The sequence below is a fragment of the Cherax quadricarinatus genome, chromosome 7, assembly GCF_038502225.1.
Source record: "Cherax quadricarinatus isolate ZL_2023a chromosome 7, ASM3850222v1, whole genome shotgun sequence".
Taxonomy (NCBI): domain Eukaryota; kingdom Metazoa; phylum Arthropoda; class Malacostraca; order Decapoda; family Parastacidae; genus Cherax; species Cherax quadricarinatus.
Genome location: NC_091298.1, coordinates 17,783,192 through 17,803,367, shown reverse-complemented (window position 1 = coordinate 17,803,367; position 20,176 = coordinate 17,783,192). Strand labels below are relative to the sequence as shown.

General features: G+C 38.7%; 1 protein-coding gene across 1 annotated transcript in view; it reads right to left on the bottom strand.

Annotated features, from left to right (window-relative positions):
* Ssrp (structure specific recognition protein) overlaps positions 1–20,176 on the bottom strand; it is a 95,472-nt gene that overhangs the window by 50,151 nt on the left and 25,145 nt on the right. The window contains exons 6-7 of the mRNA XM_070082345.1: positions 19,061–19,164; positions 5,766–5,894 (exon numbers count right to left, since the gene is read on the bottom strand). Coding sequence (XP_069938446.1) covers positions 5,766–5,894; positions 19,061–19,164 — 233 coding nt within the window. The remainder of the gene's footprint in view (positions 1–5,765; positions 5,895–19,060; positions 19,165–20,176) is intronic.

The window sequence follows — 20,176 nt, the reverse complement described above, 5'->3', positions numbered from 1 at the left end:
TGGTCTCATTTGATAGAATGGAAAACATGTTATAAAAATAGACATGATTTTTGATTAGTTTCACAATGAAAATGACCTTGAACTTGAGCTCAAAGTAGTGGAAATATCGATTTTTACCAATGTTCAAGAGTAAGCAAATCACACCACACGTCCAATACATGTCAACTGGGGAGTCTAATATTCTTTCACTAGTGAAGTGATATTTATATCATTTTTACAGTACAGTGGACCCCCGGTTAACGATATTTTTTCACTCCAGAAGTATGTTCAGGTGCCATTACTGACCGAATTTGTTCCCATAAGGAATATTGTGAAGTAGATTAGTCCATTTCAGACCCCCAAACATACACGTACAAACGCATTTACATAAATACACTTACATAACTGGTCGCATTCGGAGGTTATCGTTATGCGGGGGTCCACTGTAATGCAGTAGTCTGCATAACAGTAAATCCTCTATTTTTTGTGTGAATAAAAAATCAAAACAGAAAGCAAGAGTAATGTAAGAGGGGCCTGGAGACGTGACTAATGAACAGAGGATATGTTATTTTAGTGCCCAGAATGTCTGCTTTGTTTATTCTGGACCCTATTTTGAAACTGGCATCTTTTTTAATTTGTGTGAAATTGGCCAAATTGCCAATTTCTGACCACTTTATTGGGTAGTTGAAATCGGTAACTGGCCAGTTTCATATACTCAATTGATAGAAAAAATGGAGTTCTAAAGAAATAGCTATGAGTTCGGTCACCTGGAACAATGGAATTGGCCGAAAATAGGGCTCAAAGTCGGCAAAATCACTGATACGTATATATCACTGAGATCGCTAACTACGCGGGAGCATAATTCCATAAGTTTTCGATCAAATTTCATGCTTTTGGTGTCATTACCATTGGGAAAAGATTCTCTATCATTTCATAAGAAAAAAAAAATTTTTTTCCTCCAAAAAATTTTCAATACCCGGAAACACTTCAGGATTTGGGGCTGCGACAGTCAAAGGGTTAAACTACCAGAACTACCTTATAACGTGGACATAATTAGGCAGTGTGGCCAATTTTACACAAAATTAAAAATATTCAAATTTAAAAATAGATTCCAAAATAAACACCAAGTATTCCAAGTACTAAAACAACTTTTCTCTGTTCATTACTCATGTCCCCAGGCCTTGCCTATGTAACAGTTGTCCTCCATTCGAAATTCAACACACACAAAAATAATAAGAAGTTTTACCCCATTTCTTAGATAAAATACAATCAAGAAAATTGCCAAAAATACAAATATTTCCATCACTTTGAGCCCTATTTCAAGCTGCTTCTGGTTCTGCAACTGACTAAAATCATCTCCTTTTCACTTGTATGTCTTTCATTCTAGCAATTGATACCAAAAAAACAGCAAATAAAACCATAAAAATCATCCTCGAAAACACCTTGAAATTGCTATTTTAACTCCTTCAGGGTCCAAGGCCAAAATCTGAAGTGGTGCTCCAGTGTCCAAGAAATTTTGAAAAAAAAAAAAAAATTTTTTTTTTCTTACAGAATTAAAGAGCTTATTTTTGTGAAGGTAATAAGACAAAAAAAAAAATTCTGATCAGTACTTACCGAGATACAGTGCCAAGAAGTTTGTCAAAAATGATGTGGTGGCGGCAACATCGACGAATTCCACATACGCACATTACATTATTTTGCGGTTTTTATTGTTTTTTCTTTTCTTTTCCAATTTTGTTCTATTCCTACTAACATTTGGGGCCTGAGAGACCAATACTGTATATAATGTATATATATAAACTCACTGTATTGAACACAATAACCGCACTAAAGTTATCATATTATTGTTTACCACTGTTGTTTATTACAATAAACATGCACAAATCTTGTATAATACTAATGTTCTATCATATATTTATATATTTACAATCACTGGACATGGTTTTAGAACTGCTGGAGCTTGTGGAACTTCCTGAAACAAGGCACCATGCACAGAGGCACCTTACATTCCTCACACATAAACCGAGTGTCTTTGCTTCTTTGTTGCCGTCATTTTGTTTGTGCACAGACGATGCATCTCTTCTGAGCAAATTTCTTCTGAGTTGAAGGAAGTTATATTATGAAATGATCACCTTCCCTCCTCAAACGCTTGGGTATATCCTGAGGAATTCGAGGACCGTATTGTATAGCAGGTGTTCTTACCTGGTACTTCATTATGAGTTGTCTGACAACAGAGAAACAAAATTCACCATACGGTGGTCTGTTGCCAGTCTTTATTTGGTACATATTATATGCATTGAGCATTGAAATGTCCATGAGATGGAAGAAAAGTTTCATGTAGCACTTGTAACTCTTACGAACACAGTCAACAAAACCAATCTGCATGTCACATTTGTCAACCAAGCGCATGTTTTGTGTATAATCAATCACTGTCACTGGTTTTCGAATACGTTCATTAGTCACTCGATCAACTTTGCCACTGTCTTGCATTTCATTACGGTGAATGGTTGTCAACAATGTGACATCTCGTTTGTCATGCCACCGTAATGCCATGATGTCATTGGCAGTAAACACCTGCACGTCATCACCACGAGCACCTGCGTTGAGCCTGGGCATATGTTTACGATTAGAACGCACTGTGCCACACACATCTGTCTTGTTCACTCGCATGAAATCACTGAGTAATGGGCTTGTGTACCAGTTATCGGTATATTATGTATCCCTCTTACCAAGATAAGGTGCCATCATGTTTCTCACTACGTCACCTGAGATACCCAATAACATCTTGGTATCTTTCAATGTTTTACTACCAGTGTATACAACAATATCCAACACCAGGCCACTGTCACAATCACAGAGTACAAACAGTTTTATACCAAAGCGTTTCCTCTTGCTCGGTATATACTGCTTGAATGACAGTCTACCTTTGAACAAAATCAAAGACTCGTCAATTACAAGATTCTTGAATGGATAAAAGTATATGCTGAACTTTTGTTTGAGATACATGAAAACATTTCTAATCTTGTATAACCTGTCACTTCTGTCAGGCCTGGTTTTGTCAGAGAAGTGCAACATACGTAAGAGTAAGATAAACCTGTTCACTGGTATGATTTCACTGAAGACTGGGGTAGAAATTAGCCAATCTGTGGACCAGTATGCTTTTATATTATGCTTATAGACATGAGGCATAAGCATTATTGTTGCAAAAAGAAAATACATTTCTGCAACAGTCGTCTCTTTCCACCTGTGTAGTCTTGACTGTGGTGATAAGATCGTATTTGCCATGGTGTACTCAAAATACTTATTACTTTCCCTGACAATAATTTCCATCAATGGCTGGTCAAAGAATAATTCAAAGAATTCCAGTTCATTGGCCGTGGTTCCAAGGGGACAAGTAGGTAGAATTTCACTTTGAGAGTCATCAAAGTGGTGAGGCTTGGGAACAAAATTGGGATTTTGCTGCCAATCCCACATACGGTTTGCTGGTGGATACTGGACATCATAGGCTGGTTGTGCGGGTGGTTGTGGTGGGCTGGTGGCTGACGCTCCGTTTTGTCCTTGAACTGACGAGTCAGCAGCGTGGGTCCCAGCATGGCCTGGTGAGTCACGCATGGCGGTGCCATTACCATCACCACTAACACCATCCACTGATGCCTGTGGTCTATCCATGCCAAGTGTAGCCACATCATCCTCACTATCACTACCTAAAACTGGTGAAGGGCCACGGGATGTACTCCGGGATGTACTCCGTCCCCTGGGCACAGCATAGGGTACACTACCCGAGCGCATGCGGCGGCGAACATACCGACGCTTCACTGGTGAATATGATTCCTCACTATCACTACTCGAATGATCGTCGAGCGCAATAAAATCACAATCCATGTCACTATCATCATCATTACTGAAGTCAGAGGCCTGGCCACACGAAAATATTAGTTTTCTCTTGCGTTGAGGAACAACCGACCGTGAGTCACGAGTGCCCACACCAGAGGTAGAAGGTTGAGGATCGTCAGGGTTTTCTGCACTATTATCGATATCCTGGTCATTCTTTTCGGTCACTAACTGACCAAAGCCGTAGAATTCGTCTTCATTTCCACTTCCATCAGTGTCAGAACTATCAGATAGGAAGAGGAGAGTCCCAATTTTCCGGGGAGTGAGAGCTGACTTGCGACGAGGCATGGTGAACAAGGGTGACTGAGCCGGCGTTCCCACAATGCTATGCAGGCGCCTAGATTTTTTGTTCATGGCGCACACCCACCGCGCAGACCCATTCTCTTACATGTAGGCCTATGAGCGCTTTCGCGCTAAATTTGACAGCGCTAGAATTTTGGCGTAGATCTACGGTTCGGACACTCAACGTAAAGCCGTAGATCTACGGGACGGACCCTGAAAGGGTTAAACCAAACACATGGTCAGAGATTCACTCTTCCCATCATGCAAAGCATGAAGCAGGATTTTTTATATCATGCACACCCACTGAGCAGACCCATTCTCTCATATCTTCTCCTTCCTTCAACAAACCAGCAGTATCCCACCAAAGCAGGGTGGTCCAAAAAGAAAAACAAAAGTTTCTCTTTTCCACTTTAGTAATGTATATAGGAGAAAGGGTTACTAGCCCCTTGCTCCCAGCGTGTTACTCACCTCTTACGACACGCACAGTTTACGGAGAAAGAATTGTTCCACTCCCCCATGGAGATAAGAGGAAATAAAGAAGAACTAGCAAGAAAATAGAAAAAAAAAAAAAAAACAGAGGGGTTTGTGTATTTATAAGCTTGTGTATTTATATATGTGTATTTATATGTGTAATGTGACCTAAGTGTAAGTAGAAATAGCAAGACGTACCTGAAATCTTCCATGTTCATGAAAGAGAAAAAACACACCAGCAATCCTACCATCATGAAAAACAATTACAGGCTTCCGTTTTACGCTTTCTTAGCAGGACAGTAGTACCTCCCTGGGCAGTTGCTGTCTACCACCCCATTACCTATAATTCTCTCATATCTTTCTTTCAACACACCGGCCGTATTCCACCAAGGCGGGGTGGCTCAAAAGGAAAAACTAAAGTTTCTCCTTTTACACTTAGTAATATATACAGGAGAAGGGGTTACCAGCCCCCTTGCTCCTGGCATTTTAGTCGCCTCTTACAACACGCATGGCTTACGGAGGAAGAATTCTGTTCCATTTCCCCATGGAGGTAAGAGGAAATAAACAAGAACTAGAAAGAAAATAGAAAAAAAAAAACCAGAGGGGTGTGTATATGTATGCTTGTACATGTATGTGTAGTGTGACCTAGGTGTAAGTAGAAGTAGCAAGATGTACCTGAAATCTTGCATGTGTATAAAACAGAAAAAAAAAGACACCAGCAATCCTAACATCGTGTAAAACAATTACAGACTTCCGTTTTACACTCGCTTGGCAGGACGGTAGTACCTCCCTGGGCGGTTGCTGTCTACCGACCCATTACCTATAATTCTCTCATATACGTATAGGCAAAAATTTACCGCTGACAGTTTATCTGAGCAAGTTGAGCTCATGATGCAGAACTACATGAGAGACCCAGACCTCAATGACATAGTTCTATGTGATAACCTCTGAAAGGCTTATATTTCCAAGTAATCTATATCTAGTAAAAAGCAATAAATGACCAAGTAATTTAAAATTTCTACAAAAATGTTTCACTATAAATGTAGTTTCCTCATAAAATTTAAGCTGTCTTGATAATCAGTCAGAAAGAGAGTAAAAATATTTCCAACTGAACACCTCATATTTCACCTTATAACACTTACCCCATAAAATTTCCAGGAGTAATAATCTTACGGTTGCAAGTTCCTCTAAACATTTTACTTATCAATTCAAATTGTGGTCCACTCATCTCTTTTTCTAATCGGCCCTCATACTTCTCCTGAAGTTCCTCTCTGAAAAAAAAAAAAAAGTTTCTGAAAACAAAAGCCAATGAGGATGAACATTCTGCTCTCATATAATGTAAGTCCTTATTACAAATTCCTTCCTGAAAATGTTATTTATACTACCAAAAATTTATTGAACACTGACTGTGGCACAGAGTTATAGTCTCTGCACAAAAAGTAATCTGTCCCTAGTTTTAAAACACATTTTTATAATGAATACCAAATTTCCACAAATTCTTTTACAATATAGTACAGTGGACCCCCGGTTAACGATATTTTTTCACTCCAGAAGTATGTTCAGATGCCAGTACTGACCGAATTTGTTTCCATAAGAAATATTGTGAAGTAGATTAGTCCATTTCAGACCCCCAAACATACATGTACAAACGCACTTACATAAATACACTTACATAATTAGTCACATTCGGAGGTAATCGTTATGCGGGGGTCCACTGTATATCATATAATGCCTAAATTTTATAAAATACCTGTCTCCAAGGTGAGGAAGAGAAAACAGACCCCCAATATCATAAGCAGATCATGATATTGGGGTGTACAATTTTAGCTTCTTTATTTAATAAGGTACTGACCTTGTTTTTTTTTTTACAATCATTTGGGCTTCCTTTGTTATTTCACAGACATGAGTGATGGACATTTCAGTGTGATATTAAGCGTGTCAGATTACTGGAGCAGAAAGTAAAATTCCCATACTATTAACCCGTAAACGGTCCAAACGTATATACGTATACGTTTTTTCAACATTTGAAAGTATGTAAAAAAAAGTAGATCTTCTTTTTGTTTTTCTACATTTGAAAATGTGTAAATAAACTTTGATCTACTTTTTTTTTTTGTTATATCTGAAAATATGTAAAAAAACTTAGATCTACTTTTGTAGCACTACACATGTGAACGTAGATCTGCTTGGACCGTTTACGGGTTAATAGATACGAAAATTACTGGATCAAGGTATGAAGTCTGAAGGGGTCTGGAAAGTCAATAGTTGCTCTTTTTCAAGTAAAACTGGTTAGCCTATAAAATTCATATTATACAGTTTTTTCTAAGCATCCCTGTGTTATAGAGAGCTAAGTTTAAGTATAAATAAATGATATAAAAATCAGTTTTAATATTGAAATTAAATACATGAATAATTATCTAAAATGCATTAAACAGTCAGAACAAGCACTAAGATATACAGTGTACAGATGGAACTTTCAATATTCTGAATAAATGAAGAACCATATACAGTGGAACCTCAACATTCATATGTCGTCATATTCATACAACTTGATATTTCCCCAATTTTTTCGACAAAGATTTGACTCGGTATTTGGACATTGCCCTGATATTCATCCTAAACAAAACGGTCTATCTGGACGAAGTCCAATGAAAACAAATCACACGCTCAGTCGTTGAAAATAAATACAGTGGACCCCCGGATTAAGACGTCATAGGAATAAGTAACATTTTTGCTTCAAAATATTGGCTCTGTGAACGTCACTGAACTCAGTGTAAGTCATTCATGTTGGGGCTACTCACGCCCCGACATTCCATGTACAGCCAGTGTCATTTTTACCACCTAGTGAGGATGATCCCACGCATTCATACGATACATTTTGTAGTATTCCATTCTTTTTAGTGCTTGTAACTGCTAAATAAGCCACCATGGGCCCAAAGAAAGCTTTTAGTGCCAGCCAGCCCTTTGGTAAAGGGCTGAGAGGTGATAATGTGCCTTTTTCAGTGATTAAGCAATATGTACGATAATAAAGGAGCAGGAGTCTATAAAGGCTATAGCGCCAGCCAGCAATGAAGCGTAGCATTAACAGTGTAGCAAGTAAGTTAAGCAATTAATCGAATGAAAAAAGACAGCACAAAAATGACTCCTCCATTGTTGTTGGAGGTATATAGGGCTACTAACACCACAGCCTGTGCTGCGCCTTCATCACCACTATGTAAGGCTTATCTTTCAGTGGCCCTTATACACCCAACAACAAACAACACATCACCACTCGTGACATTCTTAATGCCATATTTTATTCATTCTAGAATATATGATGGTGAAAGTTTTTCTTTTTCGGGCCACCCTGCCTTGGTGGGAATCGGCCAGTGTTAATAAAAAAAAAAAATAATAATATATATCATGTTTCTGTGTTATTAATATTGTTTATGTTATATTAGATGAATTGTGCTAGATAAACAAGCAATTTTAGGTAGTAGGTTGGTAGACAGCAACTGCCCAGGGAGGTACTACCATCCTGCCAAGTGAGTGTAAAAAGAAAGCCTGTAATTGTTCTACATGATGGTAGGTTTGCTGGTGTCTTTTTTCTGTCTCATAAACATGCAAGATTTCAGGTACGTCTTGCTACTACTTCTTACACTTAGGTCACACTACACATACAATGCACAAGCATATATATATATACACACCCCTCTGGGCTTTCTTCTCTTTTCTTTCTAGTTCTTGTTCTTGTTTATTTCCTCTTATCTCCATGGGGAAGTGGAACAGAATTCTTCCTCCGTAAGCCATGCATGTTGTAAGAGGCGACTAAAATGCAGGGAGCAAGGGGCTAGTAACCCCTTCTCCTGCATATACGCATTACTAAATGTAAAAGGAGAAACTTTCGTTTTTCCTTTTGGGCCACCCCGCCTCAGTGGGATACAGCTGGTGTGTTGAAAGAAAGAAATAAGCCGTAAAACTGATTTTTTTTTTTTTTTTTTTTTTTCAACAAGTCGGCCGTCTCCCACCGAGGCAGGGTGACCCAAAAAAGAAAGAAAATCCCCAAAAAGAAAATACTTTCATCATCATTCAACACTTTCACCACACTCGCACATTATCACTGTTTTTGCAGAGGTGCTCAGAATACAACAGTCTAGAAGCATAAACATATAAAGATACACAACATATCCCTCCAAACTGCCAATATCCCAAACCCCTCCTTTAAAGTGCAGGCATTGTACTTCCCATTTCCAGGACTCAAGTCCGACTATATGAAAATAACCGGTTTCCCTGAATCCCTTCACTAAATATTACCCTGCTCACACTCCAACAGATCGTCAGGTCCCAAGTACCATTCGTCTCCATTCACTCCTATCTAACACGCTCACGCACGCTTGCTGGAAGTCCAAGCCCCTTACCCACAAAACCTCCTTTACCCCCTCTCTCCAACCCTTTCGAGGACGACCCCTACCCCGCCTTCCTTCCCCTATAGATTTATATGCTTTCCATGTCATTCTACTGTGATCCATTCTCTCTAAATGACCAAACCACCTCAACAACCCCTCTTCTGCCCTCTGACTAATACTTTTATTAACTCCACACCTTCTCCTAATTTCCACACTCCGAATTTTCTGCATAATATTTACACCACACATTGCCCTTAAACAGGACATCTCCGCTGCCTCCAACCGTCTCCTCGCTGCTGCATTTACCACCCAAGCTTCACACCCATATAAGAGTGTTGGTACTACTATACTTTCATACATTCCCTTCTTTGCCTCCATAGATAACGTTTTTTGACTCCACATATACCTCAACGCACCACTCACCTTTTTTCCCTCATCAATTCTATGATTAACCTCATCCTTCATAAATCCATCCGCCGACACGTCAACTCCCAAGTATCTGAAAACATTCACTTCTTCCATACTCCTCCTCCCCAATTTGATATCCAATTTTTCTTTATCTAAATCATTTGACACCCTCATCACCTTACTCTTTTCTATGTTCACTTTCAACTTTCTACCTTTACACACATTCCCAAACTCATCCACTAACCTTTGCAATTTTTCTTTAGAATCTCCCATAAGCACAGTATCATCAGCAAAAAGTAACTGTGTCAATTCCCATTTTGAATTTGATTCCCCATAATTTAATCCCACCCCTCTCCCAAACACCCTAGCATTTACTTCCTTTACAACCCCATCTATAAATATATTAAACAACCATGGTGACATTACACATCCCTGTCTAAGACCTACTTTTACCGGGAAGTAGTCTCCCTCTCTTCTACACACCCTAACCTGAGCCTCACTATCCTCATAAAAACTCTTTACAGCATTTAATAACTTACCACCTATTCCATATACTTGCAACATCTGCCACATTGCTCCTCTATCCACTCTATCATATGCCTTTTCTAAATCCATAAATGCAATAAAAACTTCCCTATCTTTATCTAAATACTGTTCACATATATGCTTCAATGTAAACACCTGATCTACACATCCCCTACCCACTCTAAAACCTCCTTGCTCATCCGCAATCCTACATTCTGTCTTACCTCTAATTCTTTCAATTATAACCCTACCGTACACTTTTCCTGGTATACTCAGTAAGCTTATTCCTCTATAATTTTTACAGTCTCTTTTGTCCCCTTTCCCTTTATATAAAGGGACTATACATGCTCTCTGCCAATCCCTAGGTACCTTCCCCTCTTTCATACATTTATTAAACAAAAGTACCAACCACTCCAACACTATATCCCCCCCTGCTTTTAACATTTCTGTCATGATCCCATCAGTTCCAGCTGCTTTACCCCCTTTCATTTTACGTAATGCCTCACGTACCTCCCCCACACTTACATTCTGCTCTTCTTCACTCCTAAAAGATGGTATACCTCCCTGACCAGTGCATGAAATTACTGCCTCTGTTTCTTCCTTAACATTTAAAAGTTCCTCAAAATATTCTCGCCATCTACCCAATACCTCCATCTCCCCATCTACTAACTCCCCTACTCTGTTTTTAACTGACAAATCCATATTTTCCCTAGGCTTTCTTAACTTGTTTAACTCACTCCAAAATTTTTTCTTATTTTCATTAAAATTTCTTGACAGTGCCTCTCCCACTCTATCATCTGCTCTCCTTTTGCACTCTCTCACCACTCTCTTTACCTTTCTTTTACTCTCCATATACTCTGCTCTTCTTATAACACTTCTGCTTTGTAAAAACCTCTCATAAGCTACCTTTTTCTCTTTTATCACACCCTTTACTTCATCATTCCACCAATCACTCCTCTTTCCTCCTGCCCCCACCCTCCTATAACCACAAACTTCTGCCCCACATTCTAATACTGCATTTTTAAAACTATTCCAACCCTCTTCAACCCCCCCACTACTCATCTTTGCACTAGCCCACCTTTCTGCCAATAGTCGCTTATATCTCACCCGAACTTCCTCCTCCCTTAGTTTATACACTTTCACCTCCCTCTTACTTGTTGTTGCCACCTTCCTCTTTTCCCATCTACCTCTTACTCTTACTGTAGCTACAACTAAATAATGATCCGATATATCAGTTGCCCCTCTATAAACATGTACATCCTGGAGCCTACCCATCAACCTTTTATCCACCAATACATAATCTAATAAACTACTTTCATTACGTGCTACATCATACCTTGTATATTTATTTATCCTCTTCTTCATAAAATATGTATTACTTATTACCAAATTTCTTTCTACACATAGCTCAATTAAAGGCTCCCCATTTACATTTACCCCTGGCACCCCAAATTTACCTACTACTCCCTCCATAACATTTTTACCCACTTTAGCATTAAAATCCCCAACCACCATTACTCTCACACTTGATTCAAAACTCCCCACGCATTCACTCAACATTTCCCAAAATCTCTCTCTCTCCTCTACACTTCTCTCTTCTCCAGGTGCATACACGCTTATTATAACCCACTTTTCACATCCAATCTTTATTTTACTCCACATAATCCTTGAATTAATACATTTATAGTCCCTCTTTTCCTGCCATAGCTTATCCTTCAACATTATTGCTACTCCTTCTTTAGCTCTAACTCTATTTGAAACCCCTGACCTAATCCCATTTATTCCTCTCCACTGAAACTCTCCCACCCCCTTCAGCTTTGTTTCACTTAAAGCCAGGACATCCAGCTTCTTCTCATTCATAACATCCACAATCATCTCTTTCTTATCATCTGCACAACATCCACGCACATTCAGACTTCCCACTTTGACAATTTTCTTCTTCTTATTCTTTTTAGTAATCTTTACAGGAAAAGGGGTTACTAGCCCATTGTTCCCGGCATTTTAGTTGACTTTTACAACACGCATGGCTTACGGAGGAAAGATTCTTATTCCACTTCCCCATGGATATAAAAGGAAAATTAATAAGACCAAGAACTATTAAGATAAAATCAAAGAAAACTCAGATGAGTGTGTATAAATAAATGTGTACATGTATGTGTAGTGTGACCTAAGTGTAAGTAGAAGTAGCAAGACATGCCTGTAATCTTGCATATTTATGAGACAGACAAAAGACATCAGCAATCCTACCATCATGTAAAACAATCACAGGCTTCGTTTTACACTCACTTGGCAGGACGGTAGTACCTCCCTGGGTGGTTGCTGTCTACCAACCTACTACCTTAAACCAACCTACTGATATTAGTGTCATATTAAAGGACTATCTTGTCCTGTCTCCCAACACAATTCCTAACATACGCCAAAAACAGACAACTCTGGAACACTTTTTTGAGCAACAGGGGTCCAGTGACTCTCAAGCTGGTCCTAGTGGCATTAAAAAATAAAGGAAGGAAGTAACCCAGGATAAGGACTTGGTACCTGAAGTCTTTATAGAAGGGGATTCCCCTTCCAAACAATTGTAAACTCCATCCTCTCCCCTCCTCCATACATCACCATGTCTTCAATAAAGGTAAGTGTGATGTCATTATTGTTTTATCCTTCATGTATCATTGTTTTCTGTGTAGGTAAATGCATATTTAATGTAGGAAACCTTACTTTTAATACTTTTGGGTGTCTGAAACGGATTAATTGGATTTCCATTATTTCTTATGGAGAAAATTAATTCAGAATAAGTCACTTTCTCTCTCTGGAATAGATTAATTACGTAATCCGGGGGTCTGCTGTAATCATGGCCCCCCCCCCAAAAAAAAATAGTGATCCAAACAAGCCTAAAAGGAGAGAAGTAAGAACAACAATTAAAGTGAAAAAAGAACTCATTGCAAAGTGGGAAAGTGGAATATGTATATTGGACCTGGCCACTCAATATGGTATGGTGAAATCCACCATATCGTCCATATTGAAAAATAGAGGCAATAAAAGGGACTGATGTGGCATAAGGAGTGAAAATTCTTGCTGCGAAAAGGTCACAAGAAACTGAAGAACTGTTAAAACTTCGGTTAGTGTAGATTAACAAAAAGCAATTAGCCAGTGACAAGTGTTTCTAAAACAATAATTTGTGAAAAAGCAATGGAGTTATAGAGTGATTTTAGGCAAGACACCCCAGTAGGTTGGTAGACAGCAACCACCCAGGGAGGTACTACCGTCCTGCCAAGTGAGTGTAAAACGAAAGCCTGTAATTGTTTTACATGATGGTAGGATTGCTGGTGTCCATTTTCTGTCTCGTAAACATGTAAGATTTCAGGTACGTCTTGCTACTTCTACTTACACTTAGGTCACACTACACATACATGTACATGTTTATTTTTACACACTCATCTGAGTTTTCTTTGATTTTTTCTTAATAGTTCTTGGTCTTATTACTTTTCCTTTTATATCCATGGGGAAGTGGAATAAGAATCTTTCCTCCGTAAGCCATGCGTGTTGTAAAAGTCAACTAAAATGCCGGGAACAATGGGCTAGTAACCCCTTTTCCTGTAATAATTACTAAAAAGAATAAGAAGCAGAAAATTGTCAAAGTGGGAAATCTGAATGTGCGTGGATGTTGTGCAAATGATAAGATGATGGTTGTGGATGTTATGAATGAGAAGAAGCTGGATGTCCTCACTTTAAGTAAAACAAAGCTGAAGGGGATGGGAGAGTTTCAGTGGAGAGGAATAAATGAGATTAGGTCAGGGATTTCAAATAGAGTTAGAGCTAAAGAAGGAGTAGCAATAACGTTGAAGGATAAGTTATGGCAGGAAAAGAGGGACTATAAATGTATTAATTCAAGGATTATGTGGAGTAAAATAAAGGTTGGATGTGAAAAGTGGGTTATAGTAAGCGTATATGCACCTGGAGAAGAGAGAAGTGTAGAGGAGAGAGAGAGATTTTGGGAAATGTCGAGTGAATGCGTGGGGAGTTTTGAACCAAGTGTGAGAGTAATGGTGGTTGGGGATTTCAATGCTAAAGTGGGTAAAAATGTTGTGGAGGGAGTAGTAGGTAAATTTGGGGTGCCAGGGGTATATGAAAATGGGGAGCCTTTAATTGAACTATGTGTAGAAAGAGGTTTGGTAATAAGTAATACATATTTTATGAAGAAGAGGATAAATAAATATACAAGGTATGATATAGTATGTAATGAAAGTAGTTTGTTAGATTATGCATTGTTGGATAAAAGGTAGATGGGTAGGCTCCAAGATGTACACGTTTACAGAGGGGCAACTGATATATCGGATCATTATTTAGTTTTAGCTACAGTTGGAGTAAGAGGTAGATGGGAAAAGAGGAAAACAACAGCAACAAACAAGAGGGAGATGAAAGTGTATAAACTAGGGGAGGAGGAAGTTCGGGTGAGATATAAGCAACTATTGGCAGAAAGGTGGGCTGGTGCAAGTATGAGTAGTGGGGGGCTGAAGAGGGTTGGAATAGTTTTAAAAATGCAGTATTAGAACGTTGGGCAGAAGTTTGTGGTTATAGGAGGGTGGGTGAAGGAGGAAAGAGGAGTGATTGGTGGAATGATGAAGTAAAGGGTGTGACAAAAGAGAAGTTAGCTTATGAGAGGTTTTTACAAAGCAGAAGTGTTATAAGAAGAGTAGAGTATATGGAGAGTAAAAGAAAGGTGAAGAGAGTGGTGAGAGAGTGCAAAAGGAGAGTAGATGATAAAGTGGGAGAGGCACTGTCAAGAAATTTTAATAAAAATAAGAAAAATTTTTGGAGTTAAACAAGTTAAGAAAGCCTAGAGAACGAATGGATTTGTCAGTTAAAAACAGAGTAGGTGAGTTAGAAGATAGGGAGATGGAGGTTTTGGGTAGGTGGTGAGAATATTTTGAGGAACTTTGAAGTGTTGAGGAAGAAAGGGAGGCGGTAATTTCATGCACTGGCCAGGGAGGTATACCATCTTTTAGGAGTGAAGAAGAACAGGATGTGAGTGGTGTGGGGGAGGTGCGTGAGGCATTACGTAGAATGAAAGGGGGTAAAGCAGCTGGAACTGACGGGATCATGACAGAAATGTTAGAAGCAGTGGGGGATATAGTGTTGGAGTGGTTGGTATTTTTGTTTAATAAATGTATGAAAGAGAGGAAGGTACCTAGGGATTGGCAGAGAGCGTGTGTAGTCCCTTTATATAAAGGGAAGTGGGACAAAAGATATTGTAAAAATTATAGAGGAATAAGTTTACCGAGTATATCAGGAAAAGTGTACGGTAGGGTTATAAATGAAAGAATTAGAGGTAAGACATAATGTAGGATTGCGTATGAGCAAGGAGGTTTCAGAGTGACCGGATGTGTAGATCAAGTGTTTACATTGAAGCATATATGTGAACAGTATTTAGATAAAGGTAGGGAAGTTTTTATTGCATTTATGGATTTAGAAAAGGCATATGATAGAGTGGATAGGGGAGCAATGTGGCACATGTTTCAAGTATATGGAATAGGTGGTAAGTCACTAATTGCTGTAAAGAGTTTTTATGAGGATAGTGAGGCTCAGGTTAGGGTGTGTAGAAGAGAGGGAGACTACTTCCCAGTAAAAGTAGGTCTTAGACAGGGATGTGTAATGCCACCATGGTTGTTTAATATATTTATATTATTATTATAATCAAAAAGAAGCGCTAAGCCACAAGGGCTATACAGCGCTGCAATATATTTATAGATGGGGTTGTAAAAGAAGTAAATGCTAGGGGTGTTCAGGAGAGGGGTGGGATTAAATCATGGAGAATCAAATACAAAATGGGAATTGACACAGTTGCTTTTTGCTGATGATACTGTGCTTATGGGAGATTCTAAAGAAAAATTGCAAAGGTTAGTGGATGAGTTTGGGAGTGTGTGTAAAGGTAGAAAGTTGAAAGTGAACATAGAAAAGAGTAAGCTGATGAGGGTATCAAATGATTTAGATAAAGAAAAATTGGATATCATATTGGGGAGGAGTATGGAAGAAGTGAATGTTTTCAGATACTTGGGAGTTGACGTGTCAGCGGATGGATTTATGAAGGATGAGGTTAATCATAGAATTAATGAGGGAAAAAAGGTGAGCGGTGCGTTGAGGTATATGTGGAGACAAAAAACGTTATCTATGGAGGCAAAGAAGGGAATGTATGAGTGTAGTAGTACCAACACTCTTATATGGGTGTGAAGCTTGGGTTCTGAATGCAGCAGCGAGGAGGCAGTTGGAGGCAGTGGTGATGTCCTGTCTAAGGGCAATGTTTGGTGTAAATATTATGCAGAAAATTTGGAGTGTGGAAATTAGGAGAAGGTGTGGAGTTAATAAAAGTATTAGTCAGAGGGCTGAAGAGGGGTTGTTGAGGTGGTTTGGTCATTTAGAGAGAATGGATCAAAGTAGAATGACATGGAGAGCATATAAATCTGTAGGAGAAGAAAGGCGGGGTAGGGGTCGTCCTCGAAAAGGTTGGAAGGAAGGGGTAAGAGAGGTTTTGTGAGCGAGGGGCTTGGACTTCCAGCAGGCATGCATGAGCGTGTTCGATAGGAGTGAATGGAGACGAATGGTATTTGGGACCTGACAATCTGTTGGAGTGTGAGCAGGGTAATATTTAGTGAAGGGATTCAGGGAAACTGGTTATTTTTATGTAGCCGGACTTAAGTCCTGGAAATGGGAAGTACAATCCCTGCACTCTAAAGGAGGGGTTCGGGATATTAGCAGTTTGGAGGGATATATTGTGTATCTTTATACATATATGCTTCTAAGCTGTTGTGTTCTGAGCACCTCTGCAAAAACAGTGATTATGTGTGAGTGAGGTTAAAGTGTTGAATAATGATGAAAGTATTTTCTTTTTGGGGATTTTCTTTCTTTTTGGGTCACCCTGCCTTGGTGGGAGACGGCCAACTTGTTGAGAAAAAAAAAACAGGAAAGTGCTGAAAGTGATGAATTTAAGGCAAGAAGGGGCTGGTTTGATAAGTTTAAAAAGAGGAGTGGAATTCATATTGTAGTAAGGCAAGGGGAGGCTGCCAGTGCTAACAGAGATGAGGCTGAAAAGTTTGTTAAGGAATTTAAAACCTAGATAGACATTGAGGGATTTATTCCTCAACAAGATTTTAATTGTGATGAAACTGGCCTCTTCTGGAAAAGAATGCCTAAGAGAACCTACATCACACAAGAAGAAAAATCATTACTAACACTCTTGTTGTGTGGTAATGTTAAGGACTGCAAAATTAAACTGTTGCTAGTCTACCACTCTGAAAATCCAAGGGCATTTAAGAAAAACAATGTGATAAAAAGTAACTTGGTGCAATGTGGAATGCTAATAGTAAAGCTAGAGTAACAAGGCAGTTCTTCACTGAGTGGATACATGAAACGCTTGCCCTAAGTGAGAAGCAGTACCTTGCAGAGAAAAACTTACCAATAAAGGCACTTCAGGTAATGGACAATGCTCCTGCTCACCCTCCAGGCTTGGAGGAAAATTTGGTGGATGAATACAGCTTCATTAATGTGAAGTTCTTGCCCCCTAACACCACTCCTCTTATCCAACCCATGGACCAGCAGGTAATTTCCAATTATAAGAAACTTTACACAAAAGTAGTTTAAAATGAGCTTTGAAATGACCTCTGAAACTGAGTTTATCCTTAGAGAATTTTGGAAAACCATTTGAATATCCTCCAGTATTTAAGGATAACCTAGGTAGTAGGTTGGTAGACAGCAACCGCCCAGGGAGGTACTACCGTCCTGCCAAGTGAGTGTAAAACGAAAGCCTGTAACTGTTTTACATGATGGTAGGTTTGCTGGTGTCCTTTTTTCTGTCTCATTAACATGCAAGATTTCAGGTACGTCTTGCTACTTCTACTTACACTTAGGTCACACTACACATACATGTACAAGCATATACATATATACACACACCCCTCTGGGTTTTCTTCTATTTTTTTTTGTAGTTCTTATTCTTGTTTATTTCCTCGTATCTCCATGGAGAAGTGGAACAGAATTTTCCCTCCGTAAGCCATGCGTGTTGTAAGAGGCGACTAAAATGCCAGGAGCAAGGGGCTAGTAACCCCTTCTCCTGTATAAATTACTAAATTTGAAAAGAGAAGCTTTTGTTTTTCTTTTTGGGCCACCCTGCCTCGATGGGATACAGCGGTTTGTTGAAAAAAATAAATTTAAGGATAATAGACAGAGCAGGGAAAAGTTTCTTTCAGGACAATAAACTCTGCCTTGAAGAAATTGTGGGCAAACTGTGTCAGTCAGAGATTTTGAAGGTGCTTTGAGGCAGAGCCTGTAGTGAAGGATACTGTCTGTCTGGGCCAGTCCATGGGCTTGGAGATGGATGATCAGGATGTAAAGGAGTTGGTGGAGGATCATAAGAATGAGCTCACCACAGAAGAACTTCAAGCCCTGTACAAGAAGCAGCAAGAAGTGGCTGAGAAAATTCTTCTTCAAAGAAGGGAAGCAGTAAGGTTAATATTTCAGCTGCAGAAATTAAGGAACTGTCTTACCATTTGGCTCAAACACAGAGCCTGGTGGAAAAATGGCATCCTAACATTAGTTGTGAATAGGAGCATCAACCTGTTCAATGACAAAGTTGTCAAAAGCAGACAACATTGGACAGCTTCTTTAGCAAAGAAAAAAAATCAAATGTCAGTGAATCCCCATCATCTTCAAGTGCTACTGCACAGAGACAGCATCAAACAGGCAGTTACTTGATGTTTTTATGAAGGTGACACCTTTCCAAATAACATTTTTCCACCTTCCCCTAAAGCCATCAGAACTCCTCAGTAAAGTGCAATTAAATTTTCATTTCATATATTTATTGTTTTTATAGTTTTCATGTATGCAATTATCATACAGATTTAAATAAGCAATATTTTCATTTAAAATGTTTAATAATTGGTAATTTTGGGGTGTGTGGAAAGGATTAATCCAATTTACATTATTTCTTATAGGAAAAATTGATTCAATATTGGCATAACTCACCATTCAAACAGCCTCCTGGAACAGATTAAGTTCAAATATCAAGATACCACTTTACATTATTTGTATACTATTGTACAACTATTAGAAGAAAGAAAACATGGCCTGTTTCTTACTCTGTGAGTGGAAGCTCAAGGGTGTCTGAATCATCTCCAGAGAACAGCAAAATCAGGTACGGGTAGCGAGTTTGACCTTGTTTGATAGGTGGATCCAGGGACACCTAGCATACAATGTAAAAAAATATTTACTTAAAAACATTTCAGGCAAACAAGCCAACTTGCAGACATAAAATTAAAATTACACAATTTTTAATTAAATTGTAGTATACATATGCAAAATATTCAAAATAACAATAGTGAAAAATAGTCCAAAGGCCCACTAAACACTTTTGTTCAACCCAGTGAACTTTAGAGAAATACAGTGGACCCCCGGTTAACGATATTTTTTCACTCCAGAAGTATGTTCAGGTGCCAGTACTGACCGAATTTGTTCCCATAAGAAATATTGTGAAGTAGATTAGTCCATTTCAGACCCCCAAACATACACGTACAAACGCACTTACATAAATACACTTACATAATTGGTCACATTCGGAGGTAATCGTTATGCGGGGGTCCACTGTACAGTGGTACCTCGGGATACGAACAGCTCAAAACGTGAACAATTATGTAAGTGTACGTATTTATGTAAGTGCTTTTGTAAGTGTATTTTTGGGGGTCTGAAACGGATTAATCTAATTTACATTATTCCTTATGGGAACAAGTTCGTTCGGTATCAGCACTCGAACAGCCTTCTGGAACGAAATAAGTTCATATCCCGAGGTACCACTGTACCAAGATTGGTTCAATCAAACTTTTAACAAAACTGTAAAAAACACTGGGTCCTACAGTGGTATGAAACAATAGGATATACAGTGGTAAGAAACATTGGGTCTTAAACTGGGAAGAAACATTAGGGTGTACAGTGGTAGGAAACATTACAATGTACAGTGGTAAAAAAAAAATTACAATGTACAGTGGTAAAAAAATTATGATGTACAGTGGTAAAAAAATTATGATGTACAGTGGTAAAAAAATTATGATGTACAGTGGTAAAAAATTATGATGTACAGTGGTAAAAAATTATGATGTACAGTGGTAAAAAATCTTAGGATGTACATTGGTAAGAAACAATGGGATCTACAATGGTAAGAAACACTTGGATCAACAGTGGTAAGAAACTTTGGTATCTAC